Source organism: Callithrix jacchus, chromosome 5 (assembly GCF_049354715.1).
Source record: "Callithrix jacchus isolate 240 chromosome 5, calJac240_pri, whole genome shotgun sequence".
In the NCBI taxonomy this organism is placed as follows: domain Eukaryota; kingdom Metazoa; phylum Chordata; class Mammalia; order Primates; family Cebidae; genus Callithrix; species Callithrix jacchus.
Window position 1 is genome coordinate 87,360,243 of NC_133506.1, and position 20,795 is coordinate 87,381,037.

Here is a 20,795-nt window from a genome sequence, read left to right on the forward strand (position 1 = left end):
AGCACAAGAACTTCATGAAGCATACACAAGTTTCAATAGCCAAATAGCTCAAGCAGAATAAAGGATATCAGAGATTGAAGATCAAATCAATGAAATAAAATGAGAAGGCAAGAAACAAGAATGAAGAGTGAAAAGAAATGAACAAAGCCTTCAAGAAATATGGGATTACATGAAAAGACCTAATCTATGCCTGATCGGTGTACCAGAAGATGATGGGGAGGGATAACATGGGGAGAAATGCCAGCTATAGGCGATGGGGAGGAAGGTAGCAAACAACATTGCCATGTATGTACCTATGCAACAATCCTGCATGTTCTTCACATGTACCCCAAAACCTAAAATGTAATACAATACATACTTATTTTTAAATGAGATTTTATCATGGGACAATTCACTGTTGAAACATTTAGAAACATATAGGAACATGCTGAAACATATACACTTCCTTTATGGTATTCTTTCACTACTCCACTACCCAGCCATAAGGGCTTATATGTAATCTGTTTTATATATTTTTAATTAACTGGCATCCTTAACATAAAAAAAAAAGTCTGTGGAACCTCTAGGTCTCTTTAAAGTTTTGGCTAATTTAATTAGCAAATTCACAACTATTTTGGATTCCCTGAGTCTCCTTGGAGCAGCCAGTATTTTTAAGAAGAGTTAAATGCTTAATGTTTTCTAAAGTCTTTCTAAATGTTTTCCAAATTGAAACAAAACTGAATTCAAAAGACTCAATTTAGGTAGCTACAAAATGAAATTGTTTAAGATATTAAGTGTTTTCAGTAGATTAAATACTCTTTCCTTAATCCTTGGTTTTCTAATTGAGACCTATAGGACTTTCCTAGTTATGTGGTTCATAAGCTTAAACTCATACTGGGTTAATCTTTATGATAAAATGGTGTTCATTATAATATAATGTTTAACATTTTTTTTTGCTCGGAAGAATAATTTACCCATGATACTTTCCAAATTAAATATTATCTTTTTTGGTAGTTATATGTTAGTCCCAAGCTTTCCATTATTTGGGGGACATTTTTGTGTATATGTGTTGATGGATGTAAGTAATCCTCTAAATTTAAAAAATTGATAATAATCATATTAAATTATGACCACTTATTCAATTTTAGGCAAAAGAATTAATTTAAGGTTAGTTATCATATCTTTAATAGAATTCTCAGCCTCAGATATGATAGAGAAGAGAATAAGCAGATGTTCTGAGTTTTCTTTTTATGTAATCATTCTTAAATCTCAGATTTAAATATCTGCAATGACTTGGTTAGCATAATGGTTAAACATTCTGCCTGTAACATCAGATATCCTGGGCTTCAGACTTGATTTCATATTTAATATCTATGAATTCTTGGGCAGAATAGCCTCTTTTTTTTGAGACAGAGTTTCACTCTTATTGCACAGAGTGGAGTGTAATGGCTCAGGCTGGCTCATTGCAACCTCCACCTCTGGGTTCAAGTGATTCTCCTGCCTCAGCCTCCCAAGTAGCTGGGATTACAGATGACTGCCACCATAGCTGGCTAATTTTTGTATTTTTAGTAGAGACGGAGTTTCACCGTATTGACCAGGCTGATCTCAAACTCCCAACCTCAGGTGATCCACCCACCTTGGCCCCCTAAAGTGCTGGGATTATAGGCATGAGCCACCATGCTAGGCCAGAATAGCCTCTTTAAGGCTAGGCTTTCTTGTCTCTTAAATAAGGGAAATATTGGTAGTGACTTCACAGAGCTTTTGTGGGATTAAATGAGATGATACATGTAATCTCTGAGATGAGCTTGCTTGTGCCTGGCAAGCTCAGACAGTACTCATTAGGTAGTGGTAGCAGTAGTTATTACTATTTTTCAGGCTCTACTAATAATATTTGAGTGTTTGAGAAGTTTTCCTGTATTGTGGGGTTTTTTTTTTTTTCCATAGAAACAGAAGACTCCTTGAAAGTTCTGGCCTCCATTAAGAAAAATGTAGCTAATCCTGATGACCTAGGCTTCATAATGGAAAATGTAGGAGTTCCATTACCCCAAGATATGATTCAAAGAACACTGAACAATGTGGCTCTCAGTGGTGAGTATTTAATATATTTCTAGGTGTCCTTTATCTTAGATAACATGATTCTGAATGTTTCAAGAATTCTGAAGAGGTTTTCTGATTCATGGATTATCAAGGTTTTCTTGTACCTCTGCATTCATCTGGGTTCTAGTTATTGTCAGTTGTGTTCTAGTTATGTTCAGTAGCAGCATGCAGTGGAAAAATCTATGGAGGATGAGTATACATACATGCATCTGAATGATATGTATGCACCTGTCTTTTTGATTGAATATATATCTCGTTTTCAAAGCCATATCTATAAATTATTTCTCAATATAGCAATTATAGTTGCCTGTTTCTTATATGTGATTATTTATTTTTCTATGTCCTCTGGTTTGCATTTTCTTTCAGAGGATGGGACAGTGAATTTAGAAGAGTTTATGGGCAATTTGGTCAATTCAGGATTTTCATCTCTACCTGAAAGTAAGAATTTTCAGTTGAATGGAGACATATAATGACATATGTGCTCTAGATCTCTTGGAAAAACCCTAAATAGGCTTTTGAGATGGTTTTAAACTTATTTAACACTAGATTATTTTCTAATGCCTTTACATATCTAATGGATAGCACAACTAGAAAAGACAATAGTCTAGGCTGGGCATGGTGGCTTACACCTGTAATCCCAGCACTTTGGGAGGCTGAGGCATTTGTGACCAGCCTGGCCAACATGATGGAACCCTGTCTCTGCTAAATGAAGATAAAAAAAACTAGCCAGGCATGGTGGTGTGTGCCTGTAGTCCCAGTTACTCTGGAGGCTGAGGCATGAGAATCACTTGAACCTGGGAGATAGAGGTTGCAGTGAGCCAAGATCGTGTCACTGCCCTCTAGCCTAGTTGAGAGAGTGAGACCCTATCTCAAAACAGCAACAACAACAACAAACAAACAAAAACGAAAACAAAACAAAAAACAGAAGAAGAAGAAGAAAAGAAAAAAGGAAAGAAAATACTATAGTCTTAAGGGAAAAATAGTTCTCTCTTCTGTCTAGTCTAAATACCAGAGTCTTTTTTTTTTTTTTTTTTTTTTTTTGGTATTCACTATTTTTAAAAAAATTTTATTTTAGGTTCAGGGGTACATGTGCAGTTTTGCTATATAGGTAAAGTATGTGTTGTAGGGGTTTGGTGTATAAATTATTTCATGACTCATGTAATAAGCATAATACCTAATAGATAGTTTTCAATCCTCAACCTTCTCCAATCCTCCACCCTCAAGTAGGCCTCAGTATCTGTTGTTTCTTTCTTCACGTATATATGTACTTAATGTTTAGCTTCCACTTATAAGTAATAACATGTGGTATTTGATTTTCTATGCCTGCATTAGTTTGCTTAGGATAATGGCCTCCAGCTCCATCCATGTTGCTGCAAAGAACATGATTTCATTCTTTTTCTGGCTGCATAGTCTTCCATTGTATATATGTACTCTATTTTCTTTATCCAGTCTACCATTGAGGGGCATTTAGGTTGATTTGCTATTGTGAAGAGTGCTGTGATGAATACACACATGCATATATATCTTTATGACAGAACAATTTATATTTCTTTGGGTATCTACCCAATAATGAGACTGCTGAGTCAAATGGTAATTCTGTTTTAGGTTCTTTGAAAAATCACCTAACTGCTTACCACAGTGGTTAAACTAGTTTACATTCCCACTGGCAGTGTATAAGCGTTGCCTTTTCTACACAACTTGCCAGCATCTGTTATTTTTTGACTTCTTAATAATAGTCATCTGACTGATATGAGATAGTATCTCATTATGGTTTTGATTTGTATTTCTCTAATGATTAGTGATGTTGAGCATTTTTTCAAATGCTTGTTGGATGCATAAATGTCTTCTTTTGAAAAGTGTTCATGTCCTTTTCCCACTTTTAATTTATTTTTAGTTTTTTAATACTTAACTTTTGTGGGTACATGGTAGGTGTATTTACTTATGCAATACATGGGATGCTTTGATACAGGCATGCAATGTGAAATAATCACATCATGGAAAATGGGGTACCAATTCCCTCAAGCATCTTTTCTTTGTGTTACAAACAACCCAATTCCACTTTTTAGTTATTTTAAAATATATACCATTAAGTTATTATTGACTATAGTCACCCTGTTTTGCTATCAAATAGTAGGTCCTGTTCATTCAATTTTTTTGCTATCCATTAGCCATCCCTACTCCCAACCCTCCCACTATCCTACCCAGCCTCTGGTAACCATCTTTCTACTTTCTGTGTTCATGAGTTCAATTGTTCCAATGTTTAGATTCCACAAATAAGTAAGAACATGTGATGTTTGTCTTTATGTGCCTGGATTATTTCACTTAACATAATGACCTTCATTTCCATCCATGTTATTGCAAATGACAGGATCTCATTCTTTTTAACAGCTGAATATTACTTCATGCATATAAGTACCCCATTTTCTGTATCCATTCATCTGTTGATGGACACTTAGGTTGCTTCCAAATGTGAGCAGTGCTGCAACAAACATAGGCGTACAGATGTCTCTTCACTATACTGATTTTCTTTCTTTTGGATGTATATTCATCAGTGGGATTGCTAGATCATATGGTAGCTAAATATTTAGTTTTTTAAGGAACCTCTCAACTGTTCTCCATAGTGGTTGTGCTAATTTACATTCCCACTAACAGTGTACAAGGGTTCCCTTTACGCCAGGCTTTGTTATTTCTTTTATTTTAGATATAAGCCATTTTAGCTGGGGTAAGATAACTCATTGTAATTTTGATTTGCACATCTGTGATGATCAATGATGTTGAGCACTTTTTCATATGCCTGTTTGCTATTTGTATGTCTTCTTTTGAGAAATGTCTGTTCAAATCTTTTGCCCATTTTTTGATTGGATTATTTGATTTTTTTTCCTGTAGATTTAGGAAACTCCTTATATATTCTGGTTATTAATCTATTGTCAGCGGATAGTTTGCAAATACTTTCTCCCATTCTGAGGATTGTCTCTTCACTTTGTTGATTGTTTCCTTTCAATGCAGAAGCTTTTAAACTTGATGTGATCACATTTATCCATTTTTACTTTGATTTTCTGTGCTCGTGGGATTTGCTTAAGAAAATTTTGCCCAAATTAATGTCCTGGAGATTTTTCCCACTGTTTTCTTGTAGTAGCTTGATAGTTTGAAATCTTAGATTTTAGTCTTTAATCCATCTTGATTTGACTTTTGTATATGGCAAGAGATAGAGGCCTAGTTTCATTCTTCGGCATATAGATAACCAGTTTTCTCAGCACCATTTATTGAAGAGACTGTCTTTCCCTCAGTGTATGTTCTTGGCACCTTTGCTAAAAATGAGTTCACTGTAGGTGCGAGGATTTGTTTCTGGGTTCTCTGTTCTGCTCCATTGGTCTATGTGTTTGTTTTTATGCCAGTACCATTCTATTTTGGTTACTATAGCTCTGTAGTATAATTTGAAATCGGGTAATGTGCTTCTTCCAGTTTTGTTCTTTTTGCTTAGGTTAGCTCTTTAGCTATTCTGGGTGTTTGTGGTTGCATATAAATTTTAGAAATTTATTTTCTATTTCTGTGAAGAATGTCATGGTTATTTTGATAGAGATTGCATAGAATCTGTAGATTCCTTTGGGTAGTACAGACATTTTAACAATAATGATTCTTCTAATTCATGACCATAAAATACTTTTCCAGTTTTTGGTGTCGTCTTCAATTTTTTCATCAGTGTTTTATAGTTTTCATCATAGAGATTTATCAGGTCTTTGGTTAAGTTAATTCCTAGGTATTAAATTTTATCTGTGGCTACTATAAATGGGATTACATTTTTTATTTCTTTTTCACATTGTTCACTGTTGGTATATAGAAATGCCACTGACTTTTGTATGTTAGTTTTGTATCCCGCAACTTTACTGAATAGTTTTTTGGTGGAGTCTTTAGTTTTTTTCAAATATAAGATCATATTATCTGCAAACAAGTATAATTTGACTTCTTCCCAATTTGGATGCCTTTTATTTCTTTCTCTCATCTGATTACTGTACCTAAGACTTCTAGTACCATGCTGAATATAGCAGTGGCAGTAGGCATACTTGTCATGTACTAGATCTTAAAGGAAAAGCTTTCATGTTTTCTCCATTCAGTATGATACTAGCTGTGGGTCTGTTGTATATGACTTTTATTATGTATAAAAGAAGTATGTTTCTTTTATACAAAATTTTTTAGGGTTTTTATCATGAAGAATGTTGAGTTTTATCAAATGCTTTTTCAGCATCAATTGAAATGATCAAATGGTTTTTATCCTTTATGTTGTTGATATGATGTATAACATTAATTGAGTTGTATATGTTGGACGATCCATGCTTCCCAGAAATCAATCCCACTTGATCATGATGAGTGATCTTTCTAATGTATTGTTGAATTCAGTTTTAGTATTTTGTTGAGGATTTTTGCATCAGCAATCATCAGAGATACTGACTTGTAGTTTTTTTTTTTTTTTCATGTGTTTTTTGTCTGGTTTTGGTATCAGGGTAATTCTGGTCTTGAAAAATGAGTTTGGAAGTATTCTCTTGTCCTCTATATTTTTCAGAATATTTTGAGTAGGATTGGTGTTATTTCTTCTGTAAATGTTTGGTATGATTCAGCAGTGAAGCCATCAGGTTCTGTGCTTTTCTTTTCTAGGAGACTTTTTGTTAGGTCTTCAATCTTGTTACATATTACTGATTGCTTCAGATTTTGGAGTTCTTCCCAGTTCAATCTTGGAAGATTTTATGTGCCCAGAAATTTGTTCATTTCTTCTAGGCTTTCCAATTTATTGACATATAATTGGTCATAGTAGCCTCTAATGATCCTTTGAATTTCTGCAGCATAAATTGTAATGACTCCTTTTTCTCTTCTGATTTTATTTGTTTGTGTCTTTGTTTTTTTCTTAGTTAGTCTGGATAAAGGTTGTCAGTTTGGTTTAACTTTTCAAAATGCCAACTTTTTGTTTCATTTATCTTTTGTATTTTTTATTTTAATTTTATTTGTTTCTGCTCTGATCTTTATTATTTCTTTTCTTCTACAAATTTTGAATTTGTCTTTCTCTTGCTTTTCTAGTTTTTTTTAAGATGCTTTGTTAGATTATTTATTTGAATTTTTTTGTCTTTTCTCATGTAGGTACTTAATGGCTATTAACTTCCATCTTAGGGCTGCTTTTGCTGTATCCCATAGGTTGTAGTATGTTGTGTTTCCTTTATCATTTGTTTCAATAAACTTTTAAATTTTCTTCTTAGTGTCTTCATTAACCTACTAGTCATGTAGGAGCATACTGTTTAATTTCCATGTATTTGTGTAGTTTCCAGAATTTCTCTTGTTATTAATTTCTAATTTTATTCCACTGTGATCAGAGAAGCTGTTGGATATTATTTCAATTTTTATTTCTATTTATTTATTCATTTTTTTGAGCCTGAGTTTCACTCTCTCTCCCAGGCTGGAGTGCAATGGTATGATCTCAGCTCACTACAGCCTCTGCCTCCCAGGTAGCTGGGATTACAGGCACCTGCCACCATGCCCAGCTAATTTTTTTATTTTTAGTAGAGATGGGGTTTCACCATGTTGATAAGGCTGGTCTTGAGCTCCTGACCTCAAGTGATCCACCTGCCTCGACCTCCCAAAGTACTGGATTACAGGTGTGAGCTACTGTGCCCAGCCTTCGATTTCTTTTTAATGTTTTTAAGACTTGTTTTGTGATGTACTATGTGGTCTAACCTTTAGAATGATCCATATGCTAAGAAAAACAATGCGTATTCTGCAGCCATTGGATGAAATGTTCTGTAAATATCTATTAGATTCATTTGGCCTATAGTGCAGATTAAATCTGATGTGTCTTTTTTAATAGTCTGTCTGAAAGATTTGTCCAGTGCTGAAAGTGGGCTGTTGAAGTCTCCAGTTACTATTGTATTGGAGTCCATTTCTCTGTTTAGCTCTAATACTATTTACTTTATACATCTGGGTACTCCAGTGTTGGGTGCATATACATTTAAAATCGTTATATCTTCTTGCTGAATTGACCCATTTATTATTATATAGTGACCTGCTTTGCCTGTTCTTACAGCTTTTGTCTTGAAATCTACTTTTTCTGATGTAAGTCTGGGAAGTCCTGCTCTTTTTGAGTTTCTATTGACATGGAATATCTTTTTTCCATCCCTTTATTTTGAGTCTATATGTGTCTTTATAGGTGAAATGTATTTCTTGTAGGCAACAGATCAGTATATCTTGTTTCTTCAATTCAGCCACTCTGTGTCTGGATTGAAGAGTTTAATCTGTTTACATTCAATGTTATTATTGATAAGTGAGTACTTATTCCTGCCATTTTAAAATTTGTTTTCTGGTTGTTCTGGTTTTTTTTCTTCTTTTTTCTTTCCATCCTGTCTTCTTTTAGTGCAAGTAATTTTTTCTGGTGATATGATTTAGTGTCTTGCTTTTTATTTTTTGTGTATGTTTTTTGGTTTGAGGTTATCAGGAGGCTTACAAATACTATCTCATAGCACAGTATTGTAAACTGTTAACAACACTGTTTGCCTAAACAAACAAGCAAAAAGAAAACTAATGTAAAAAATATGCCTTCACTTTGTCTCCTTTTTAATATGTTGGTTTTTTTCTATTTATATTTGATTATACTGTTTATGTCTTGAAAAGTTATGGCCATTATTATTTTTGATTGATTTATTGTTTTGTCTTTCTACTTAGGATAAGAGTAGTTTGCATACCACAGTTGTAGTGTTATAATATTCTATGTTTTTCTGTGTATTTACTATTACCAGTGAGTTTTGTACCTTCATGTGATTATTTATTGCTCATTAATGTCCTTTTGTTTCTGATTGAAGCATTCCTTTTAGCATTTCATGCAGGACAGGTCTGGTATTGACAAACTCTCTTAGCTTTCTTTGTCTAGGAAGATCTTTATTTTTCCTTTGTGTTTGAAGAATATTTTCACTGGATATACTATTCTAGGGTAAAACTTTTTTCCTATGGCACTGTAAATATGTCAGGTCACTCTCTCCTGGCCTGTAAGGTTTCTACTGAAAAGTCTACTGCCAAACATATTGGAGCTCCGTTGCATGTTACTTGTTTCTTTTTTTTTCTTGCAGCTTTAAGGATTCTTTCTTTATCCTTGACCTTTGGAAGCTTGATTAAATGACTTTAAGTAGTCTTCTTTGGGTTAAATCTGCTTGGTGTTTAGAACATTCTTGTACTTAGATATTGATATCTTTCCTTAGGTTTGGAAAGTTCTCTATTATTATCTCTTTGAATAAACTTTCTACCCTTATCTCTTTCTCTATCTCCTCTTTAAGGCCTACTACTCACAGATTTGCCCTTTTGAAGCTATTATCTAGATCCTATAGGCATACTTCATTGTTTTTTATTCTTTTTTCTTTTGTCTCCTCTGACTGTGTGCTTTCAAATAGTCCATCTTCAAGCTCACCAATTCTTTCTTCTGCTTAATCAATTCTGCTATTGAAAAGACTGATGTATTCTTCTGTATGCCAGTTGCACTTTTTAGCTCCAGATTTTCTGCCCAATTGTTTTTAATTATTTTAGTGTGTTTGTTAAATTTATCTGGTAGAATTCTGAATTCCTTCTCTGATATATCGAATTTCTTTGAGTTTCCTCAACACAACTATTTTGAGTTCTGTGTCTGAAAAGTCACATATCTCTGTTTATCCGATATTGTTCCCTGGTGGCTTATTCATTTGGTGAGGTTATGTTATTTGAATGTTGTTGATGCTAGTAGATGTTGTTCAGTGTCTGGGCATTGAACAGTTAGGTATTTTCTGTAGTCTCACTGTCTGGGCTTATTTGTGCATGCCCTTGGGAAGGCCTTCCAGGTATTTGAAAGGACTTGAGTATTGTGATCTAAGCTGTGTCTGCTTTAGGGAGCATGGCAAGCCTAGTAACATTGTGATTCTTGCAGACTTGTAGAGCCCTGATGGTCTTGGATAAGATTTGGGACAGTTCTTTGGTTTATCAGGTAGATTCTTATTCTGTTATCTTACTTCCTCCCAAACAGTCTCTGTCTTTGTTCTGAGCCACCTAAAGCTGTGGGTGGAGTGACAGAAGCACCCCTGTGGCCACTAACCCTATGACTGTACTGTGTGAGACCTAAAGCCAGTGCAGCACTAGGTCTCACCCAAGGCCTGCTGTAGCTGCTTCCTGGCTATTTCCTATGTTCCCTCAAGGCTATGGGGCTTTGCAATCAGCAAGTGGCAAAGGCCCGTATCCTTTCCTTCAGAGTGATGAGTTTCCCCAGGCCCCAGGTAGGTCCAGAGGTGCCATCTGCAAGTCAGGGACTATGTGGTGTTCTCTTGTACTGTGGCTGAGCTGACACTCAAATAAAAAGAAGTTCTTGCTCCTCTTCTTTTGCCTTTTCAAAGGCTGAGGAACCTCACACTATAGCCACTGCCACCACAGGCTGTGAGAAGTACTGCCAGACTACTGCCAAGGGCTTTTAAGTCACTTTGTGTTGAATGCTGCTTGACTTGGGATGCATTCTTGAGGGCAGTGGGTTTTCTTCTGGCCTAGGGCAGATCTAGAGATGCTATCTAAGAGTCAAATCCTGGAATTGGGATCCTAAGAGGCTGCTTGGTGCTCTACCCTTCTGTGGCCATCCTGGTACCTAAGGTGCAAGACAAAGTTGCTTTTCTCAAGCAGAAGGAGTTTCACCTCATAGCCACCATAGCTGGTAATGTGCTGAGTCTCACCTGAAGCCAGCAATGCTCAGAGGCTCATCAAAGTCCCTTGATGTAGTACTGGGTATTGCTGCTGGTTATTTGGGGGTCCAAGGGCTCTTCACTTAGAAGGTGATGAATGCTGCCAGCACTGGTCCTTCCTTTCAAGGTTGTGGCTTCCCTTCTCATCCATGGTTTGTCTAGAAAAGTTGTGTGAGAGCTAGAGCCTGTAACAGGGACTTAAAATTCTGACTGGTGCCCTATCCCACTGTGGCTCACCTCCTATCCAAGATGCAAAACAAAGTGCTGCTCCTCTTCCCTCTCCTCTCTTCAAGTGGAAGGAAGGGGTCTCTTTTGAAGCCACAAGCTATGCAGCCTGGAATTAGGGGAGAGGTGATGCCAGCAGTCCCTTAGTTACCCCAGCTGGTGTCTTAGTAGGTCATGTGCCCCACTACCAGTTCACTGTCTCTGGGCTTAGTACAGCACTGGGACTTGCCTATGAGTTGCAGTCCTTATGACCTAGACTTCCTTTCAAGTTTACTTAGAGCACTGAACACTTTAGCCCACAGTGGCAAGGTGTGCAAGGACTCATTTTGACCACTGACATCAGTGATTCCCTTCTGGCCAGGGCAATTTTAAATGCTCCCTCCTTGGGTGGGCATCAGCTGAGTTTGGTCTGGTTTTCCTTTCTGCCTATAACAGGACAGCGCTGAGTTCAGTGCTTCACAATTTCTATGTTCTCTCTCTTTTGCTGCTGCTGGGGATTGAGTAGGGTTGGCACTGGGGATTCAAGACTATTTTCTCTCTTCAGTTCCTCTTTCAGCAATGCAGAGTTAAAATCAGGTACTATGAGGACTCACCTGATTTTCAGTTCTTATGAAGGTTTGTGTGTGTAGGCAGTTATATTGGTATTCTTGCAGGGGGATGATTGGTAGAGCCTTCTGGTGCATCATCTTGCTATACCTTTTAGATTCTTTTGCCCACATTTTAATGGAGTTGTTTTGGATTGTAAATTTAAGTTTCTTATAGATCCTGAATATTAGACCTTTGTCAGATGCATAGTTTGCAAAAATTTTCTCCCAGTCTGTAGGTGATCTGTTTATACTGTTAATAGTTTCTTTTGCTGTGCAGAAGCTCCTTAGTTTTATTAAGTCCCATTTGTCAAGTTTCGCTTTTGTTGCAGTTACTTTTTGGTGTCTTTGTCATGAAGTTGTTGCCAGGTCCTATGTCCAGACTGGTATTTCCTAGCTTGCCTTCAGCATCTTTATAGTTTTTGATTTTAGATTTAAGTCTTTAATCCATCTTGAGTTTATTTTTGTGTATAGTATAAGGAAGGGGTCCAGTTTCAATCTTCTGCATATTGCTGGCTAATTAGCACCATTTATTAAATAGGCAGTTCTTTTCCCATTGCTTGTTTTTGTGGATTTTGTTGAAGATCAGATTATTGTAGGTGTGTGGCTTTATTTCTGGGCTCTCTAATCTGTTCCATTGGTCTATATGTCTGTTTTTGTACCAGTACCATGCTGTTTTTATTGCTGTAGCCTCATAATATGGTTTGAAATCAAGTAACATGATGCTTCCAGCTTTGTTCTTTTTACTTAGGATTGTCTTTACTATTCAAGCTCTTTTTTGGTTCCGTATGACTTTTAAAATAGTGTTTTCTAATTCTGTGAGGAACGTCATTGGTGTTTGATAGGAATACCAAGGATATTGGCTTAAGTTTTTGTTGTCATTGTTGTTACATCTCTGCTAGGTTTTGGTATCAGGATGATGCTTGCTTCATAGAATAAATTAGGAAGTAGTCTGTCCTCCTCAGTTTTTTTGAACAGTTTCAGTAGGTTTAGTACCAGCTCTTCCTTATGTATCTGATAGAATTCTACTGTGAATCTATCTGGTCTTGGACATTTTCTAGCTGGTAAGTTTTTTTTTTTTTTATTACTGATTCAGTTTTGGAACTCATTATTCGTATTTTCAGGGACTCAGTCTCTTCTTGGTTCAATCTTGGGAGGTTGTGTGTTTCCAGGTATTTATGCATTTATTCTAAGTTTTCTAGGTGTTCATAAGTCTCTGACGGTTGTTTGTATTTCTGTGGGATCAGTGGTAACAGCCCCCTTGTCATTGGTTGTGTTTATTTGAATCTTCTCTTTTTCTAAGTCTAGTTAGTGTTCTATCTATCTTATTATTTCAAAAAATTATCTCCTATATTTATTGATCTTTTGTATGGTTCTTCACATCTCAGTTTTCTTTAGTTCAGCTCTGATTTTGGTTATTTCTTGTTTTGGGGTTTGTTTGCTCTTGCTTCTTTAGTTCCTTTGGATGTGATGTTGGTTTATTAATTTGAGATATTTCTAACTTTTTGATTTGGATGTTTAGTTCTATAAACTTCTCTCTTAATATTGCTGTGGCCATGTCCCAGAGAATTTGGTATGTTTTTTATTACTTTCAAAGAATTTCTTTATTTCTGCCTTAATTCTGTTATTTACCCAAAAGTTATTCAAAAGAAGGTCATTTAATTTCCATTTATTTTATGGTTTTGAGTGATTTTCTTAGCATTGATTTATATTTGTATCGCACTGTGGACTGAGAGTATGGTTGTTATGATTTCTTTTTTTGGTATTTGCTGAGGGTTGTTTTATGCCCAATTGTGCAGTTGATTTTAGAGTATGTGAGCCCTAGAGTCTTGATTGCAGTTGTCTTTTACTAAGGGATCTTATGAAGGTAAAAATAATATTAGTTAAAAATGACCAAACTGGACTTAGAATTAGGCTATTTGCAAATTGCTCTAATTTAACAAGTTGTTATTTGAGCAGTGTTTTGTAGTTCTCATTGTGGAGGTCTTTCACCTCCTTGGTTAGCTGTAGTCCCAGGTATTGTATATTTTTGTGCCTATTGTAAATTGGATTGCATTCTTGATTTGGCTCTCAGTTTGGAGGTTGTTGGTGTATAGGAATGTTACTGACATTTGTACATTAATTTTGTATCCTGAGTGACTGGGATGTAGGGCACCAAGTCCCTAGGCTGCATATAGCAGGGAGGCTCTGGGCCTGGCCTATGAAACCATCTTTTTCTCCTAGGCCTATGGGCCTGTGATGGGAGGGGCTGCTGTGAAGTCCTATGAAATGCCCTGGAGACATTTTCCCCATTGCCCTGGGGTTTAATATTCATCTCCGTGTTATTTATGAAAATTTCTACAGCCAGCTTGAATTTCTCCCAGAAAATGGGATTTTTTTTTTCCTCTCACATTGTCAGGCTGCAAATTTTCCAACCTTTTATGCTATGCTTTCCTTTTAAAACTGAATACTTTTAACAGCACCCAAGTTACCTCTTGAATGCTTTGCTGCTTAGAAATTTCTTCTGCCAGATACTCTAAATCATCTCTCTCAAGTTCAAAGTTCTGCAAATCTCTAGGGTAGAGGCAAAATGCCACCAATCTCTTTGCTAAAACATAGCAAGAGTCACTTTTACTCCATTTCCCAAAAAGTTCCTCATCTCTGTGTGACACCACTTAGGGCTAGATTTCATTATTCATATCATTATCAGCTTTTGTCAAAGTTATTCAACAAATATCTTGGAAGTTCCAAACTTTTCCACCTTTTCTATCTTCTTCTGAGCCCTCCAAACTATTCCAACCTCTGCCTGTCACCCAGTTCCAAAATGATTTCTACATTTTCAGGAGTGCCCCACTCTACAGGAACCAATTTGCTGTATTAGTTTGTTTTCATGCTGTTGATAAAGACATGCCAAAGACTGAGCAATTTACAAAAGAAAGAGGTTTAATGGACTTACAGTTCCGCATGGTTGGGGAGGCCTCACAATCATGGCAGAAGGCAAAGGGGAGCAAGTCACGTCTTACATGGAGGCTGGTAGGGAAAGAGAGAGCTTGTACAGGAAAACTCCACCTTATATCACCATTAGATCTTGTGAAACTTACTCACTACTATGAGAACAGCATGGGAATCATCTGCCCCCATGATTCAGTTACCTCCCACTGGGTCCTTCCTACATGTGGGAATTCAAGATGAGATTTGCGTGGGGATATAGCCAAACCATATAGTAATATTGAGATTTTATTCATAATCTCACTGACCAAATGTATCTTCTTTTGAAATGTGTCTGTTCGTGTCTTTTGCCCACTTTTTAATGGCTTTTGTTTCCCTTGTAAATTTGTTTAAGTTCCTTATAGATGCTGGATATTGGAACTTTTTCAGATGCATAGTTTGCAAAAATTTTTTTCCATTCTGTAGGTTGCCTGTTTACTCTATTGATAGTTTCTTTTGCTGTGCAGATGCTGTTTAGTTTAATTGGATCCCATTTATCAAATTTTACTTTTCTTGCAATTGCTTTTGGAGTCTTCATCATGAAATCCTTGCCCATTCCTATGTGTGAAATAGTTTCCTAGATTATCTTCCAGGGTTGTTTATAGTTTTGAGTTTTAAATTTAATGTAAGTTTTTAATCTGTCTTGATTTGATTTTTGTAAATGATGTAAGAAAGGGGTCAGTTTCAGTCTTTTGCATATGGCTAGCCAGTTATCCCAGCACCATTTATTGAATAGAGAGTATCCCATTGGTTGTTTTTGTGAGCTTTGTCAAAGATCAGATGGTTGTAGGTATGTGGCCTTATTTCTGAACTCTCTATTCTGTTCCGTTGGTCTGTGTGTCTGTTTTTGGTTACTTTAGCTCTGTAGTTTAGTTTGAAGTCAGAGAGTATGATGCCTTCTGGTTTGTTCTTTTTTGCTTAGCATTATATTGGCTACTTCAGCCCTTTTTTGATTCATTATGAATTTTAGAATTTTTTTTTTTTGTAATTCTGTGAAGAATGTCATTTGTAGTTTGATAGGAATGGCACTGAATCTATAAATTGCTTTGGGCAGTTTTGCCATTTTAATGCTATTGATTCTTCCTATTTATGAGCATGGAATGTTTTTTCATTTGTTGGTGTTATCTCTGATTTCTTTGAGCAGTGTTTTATTGTTCTCTTTGTAAAGATCTTTCATGTCCCTGGTTAGCTGTATTCCTAGGTATTCAAAGATTAATTTTCTAATTCTATTTTTAAAATATTTATTAATTGGAATTCTAATTTAAGAGAAAGCTTTTTCCTCCTCACACATATCAGTATAATATAAGTAAAAAGATTTTCTTTTCCTCATTTATTTATTTATTCATTTGTTTATATTAGTTTAGACTCATGGATTAAATTCAATGAGCTATAATTCAGTACTCCCATTGTTTATTTTCATGCTTAAGTGCTTTGTTTTCTATTTTTAATATAAAAGGCTTTTTGTATTAATCATTATATCATGAACATGCTTCCATGTCAGTATACACAGATTATTTAAAAAGTTTTAAGGATCCTGAGGTAATCAAATTTGTACTTTGGTGTAATCACTCACTCTGGTAGCAGTGTGGTAAGTGAATTGGAAAAGAATTAGACTGAAGACAGCGTTGAGCAAGGGTTGGGGAGGCAAGGACAGAGATTAGAAGTAGTCTCCTTTTCTTTACCTCTGGGTAATATAATTAAAATTATTTCCCTCTGTGGGGATTTGAAGATAGGGAAATGATGTTCCCCCTCAAACAATGTCCAGTAGTTCGTTGGATAGATAGGCCTGTAGCTTAGAAGGGTTGGCTAATCTGAGATTTAGATTTATAAATATTTAACATTATAATGGTAGCCATCATATAGAATGTTAAATATTTCCAATCACTGTGAAAAGTATTATACATATATTATCTATTTCTCACAATAATCCTTTGAACTAGATTTTGTTATTTCCATTTACCAATAAATAAATCAATAATCATACAGTTAGATGATTTGGAGCTGTATGAGTATTAATTTTTTAGCCACTAACTAGTAGAACAGAAATTTAGTTAAGCCGTGGATTCAATGAAATCTCTTCAGGCAATTCAAGAAGATTTTTAAACTCAATTTATAGTTATGGTAGTTCATTAGAAGTATTGTTGTATTTTCTGCCTAACTATGAAACCAAAACATTATGTGCTTGACTTGTTGGATTATACAGAGACAAAAAAATTTGATCAGGGTTTCTGAACCTTGGCACTACTGATATTTTGGATTAGGTAATTCTTTGTTGTGGGGAGCTGTCCTGTGCATTGCCACATGTTTAGCAGCATCTCTGTCCTCTATCCATTAGATTCCAGTAGCACTCCATAATTGTGACAACCAAAAATGTTTCCAGAAATTGCCAAATGTTTCCTGGGAGGTAAAATTGTCCAGTTAAGAACCACTGATGTAGAAACCAACCCAGAACCGCACAGCTTCATGGAAACTGAACAACTGGCTCTTGAATGTTGACTGGATAAACAACGAAATGAAGGCAGAAATAAAGAAGTTCTTCGAAACCAATGAGAACGAAGACACAACATGCCAGAATCTCTGGGACACATTTAAAGCAGTCTCTAGAGGAAAGTATATAGCAATAAGTGCCCATATGAGAAGAATGGAGAGATCCAAAATTGACACCCTATCGTCAAAATTGAAAGAGCTAGAGGAGCAAGATCAAAAAAACTCAAAACCCAGCAGAAGACAAGAAATAACTAAGATCAGAGCTGAACTGAAGGAGACTGAGACACGAAAAACCCTTCAAAAAATCAATAAATCCAAGAGCTGGTTTTTTGAAAAGATCAACAAAATAGACAGACCACTAGCCAGATTGATTAAAAATAAAAGAGAGAACAACCAAATAGATGCAATAAAAAATGATAAAGGGGAAATCACCACAGATTCCACAGAAATTCAAACCATCATCAGAGAATATTACAAACAACTCTACGCACGTAAGCTAGCAAACCTGGAAGAAATGGATAAATTCCTGGACACCTGTGTCCTCCCAAGCCTAAACCAGGAGGAAGCTGAAACTATGAATAGACCAATAACAAGGGCAGAAGTCAAGGCAGCAATTAAGAGCCTACCACACAAAAAAAGCCCAGGTCCAGACGGGTTCACAGCCGAATTCTACCAGACACACAGAGGAGCTGGTACCATTCCTTCTGAAACTATTCCAAATAATCCAAAAAGAAGGAATCCTTCCCAAATCATTCTATGAGACCAATATCATCCTGATACCAAAACCCGGCAGAGACCCAACAAGAAAAGAAAACTTCAGGCCAATATCCATGATGAACATAGATGCAAAAATCTTCAATAAAATATTGGCAAGCCGATTGCAAAGCAAATCAAGAAACTTATTCATCATGATCAAGTAGGATTCATCCCGGGGATGCAAGGCTGGTTCAACATACGCAAGTCTATAAACGTAATTCACCACATAAACAGAACCATAAACAAAAACCACATGATTATCTCAATTGACGCAGAGAAGGCATTTGACAAAATTCAACAGCCCTTTATGCTAAAAACCCTCAATAAACTCGGTATCGATGGAACGTATCTCAAAGTAATAAAAGCTATTTATGACAAACCAACAGCCAATATCATACTGAATGGGCAAAAACTGGAAGCATTCCCTTTGAAATCTGGCACTAGACAAGGATGCCCTCTTTCACCACTCCTATTCAATATAGTACTGGAAGTTCTAGCCATAGCAATCAGGCAAGAAAAAGAAATAAAGGGTATTCAAATATGAAAGGAGGAAGCCAAATTGTCTCTATTTGCAGACGACATGATAGTATACCTAGAAGACCCCATCGCCTCAGCCCAAAAACTCCTGAAACTGATAAGCAACTTCAGCAAAGTCTCAGGATATAAAATCAATGTGCAAAAATCACAAGCCTTCCTCTACACCAATAACAGACTTAAAGAAAGCCAAATCAAGAACGAACTGCCATTCACAATTGCTACAAAAAGAATACAATACCTTGGAATACAACTCACAAGGAATGTAAGGGACCTCTTCAAGGAGAACTACAAACCACTGCTCAACAAAATCAGAGAGGACACAAACAGATGGAGAAACATTTCATGTTCATGGTTAGGAAGAATTAATATCATAAAAATGGCTATACTGCCCAAAGTAATTTACACAATCAATGCTATACCCATCAAGCTATCATTGACTTTCTTCACAGAACTGGAGAAAACCACCACGAACTTCATATGGAACCAAAAGAGAGCCCGCATAGACAAGTCAATTCTAAGCAAAAAGAACACAGCGGGGGGCATCACACGACTGGATTTCAAACTATACTACAAGGCTACAGTAATCAAAACAGCATGGTACTGGTACCAAAACAGAGATATAGACCAATGGAACAGAACAGAGGCAACAGAGGCAACACAACATATCTACAACCATACAATCTTTGATAAACCTGTCAAAAACAAGCAATGGGGAAAGGACTCCCTGTTTAATAAATGGTGTTGGGAAAACTGGCTAGCCATGTGCAGAAAGCAGAAACTGGACCCCTTCCTGGCACCTTACACTAAAATTAACTCCAGATGGATTAAAGACTTAAACATAAGACCTGGCACCATAAAAACCCTAGAAGGAAATCTAGGCAAAACTATCCAGGACATAGGAGTAGGCAAGGACTTCATGAACAAAACACCAAAAGCATTGGCAACAAAAGCCAAAATAGACAAATGGGACCTAATGAAACTCCGCAGCTTCTGCACAGCAGAAGAAACAGTCACTAGAGTGAATCGGCAACCAACAGAATGGGAAAAAATTTTTGCAGTTTACCCATCTGACAAAGGGCTGATATCCAGAATTTACAAAGAACTCAAACAGATTTACAGGAAAAAAACAAGCCCATTCAAAAGTGGGCAAAGGATATGAACAGACACTTTACGAATGAAGACATATATGAGGCCAACAATCATATGAAAAAATGCTCATCGTCACTGGTCATCAGAGAGATGCAAATCAAAACTACATTGAGATACCATCTCACGCCAGTTAGAATGGCGATCATTAAAAAATCTGGATGAGTTTGTGTCGTTTGTAGGGACATGGATGAATCTGGAGAACATCATCCTCAGCAAACTGACACAAGAACAGAAAATGAAACACCGCATATTCTCACTCATAGGTGGGTGATGAAAAATGAGAACACATGGACACAGAAAGGGGAGTACTAAACACTGGGGTCTATTGGGGTGAAAAGGGGAGGGCCAGTGGGAGGGGGAGGTGGGGAGGGATAGCCTGGGGAGAAATGCCAAATGTGGGAGAAGGGGAGAAGAAAAGCAAAGCACACTGCCATGTGTGTACCTACGCAACTGTCTTGCATGCTCTGCTCATGTACCCCAAAACGTATAATCCAATAAAAAATTAAAAAAAAAAATCTGGAGACAACAGATGCTGGAGAGGATGTGGAGAAAAAGGAACACTTTTACACTGTTGGTGGGAGTGTAAATTAGTTCAACCACTGTGGAAGACAGTGTGGCAATTCCTCAAGGCCTTAGAAATAGAAATTCCATTTGACCCAGCAATCTTATTACTGGGTATATATCCAAAAGACTATAAGTCGTTCTACTATAAGGACACATGCACACGAATGTTCATTGCAGCACTGTTTACAATAGCAAAGACTTGGAATCAACCCAAATGCCCATTGATGATAGACTGGATTGGAAAAATGTGGCACATATACACCATGGAATATTATGCAGCAATCAGAAATGATGAGTTTGTGTCATTTGTAGAGACATGGATGAATCTGGAGAACATCATCCTCAGCAAACTGACACAAGAACAGAAAATGAAACACCACATATTCTCACTCATAGGCGGGTGATGAAAAATGAGAACACATGGACACAGAGAGAAGAGTACTAAACACTGGGGTCTATTGGGGGGAAAAGGAGAGGGCCAGTGGGAGGGGAGGTGGGGAGGGATAGCCTGGGGAGAAATGCCAAATGTGGGTAAAGGGGAGAAAGGAAGCAAAACACACTGCCATGTGTGTACCTATGCAACTGTCTTGCATGTTCTGCACATGTACCCCCAAACCTAAAATGCAATAAAAAATTAAAAAAAAAAAAACAACCACTGATGTAAACATTTGAGTTGGCATTCACACTGTATTTAATGTTGTTTATGAAAATCTATTCTCTATATAGTGAT

General features: G+C 36.5%; 1 protein-coding gene across 15 annotated transcripts in view; it reads left to right on the forward strand.

Moving 5' to 3' along the window:
- Positions 1-20,795, forward strand: part of EFCAB3 (EF-hand calcium binding domain 3) — a 466,563-nt gene that overhangs the window by 156,576 nt on the left and 289,192 nt on the right. For 8 of the 15 annotated variants that reach the window (XM_035300329.3, XM_035300331.3, XM_078373418.1 and 5 more), the window contains 2 exons: positions 1,924-2,067; positions 2,443-2,514. The exons of 3 other annotated variants lie outside the window; for them this stretch is intronic. In XM_035300329.3, coding sequence (XP_035156220.3) covers positions 1,924-2,067; positions 2,443-2,514 — 216 coding nt within the window. Of the gene's footprint in view, positions 1-1,923; positions 2,068-2,442; positions 2,515-20,795 lie in introns of those variants that run through there. 4 more of the 15 variants (XM_078373424.1, XM_078373425.1, XM_078373427.1 and 1 more) reach the window with 2 other exon arrangements.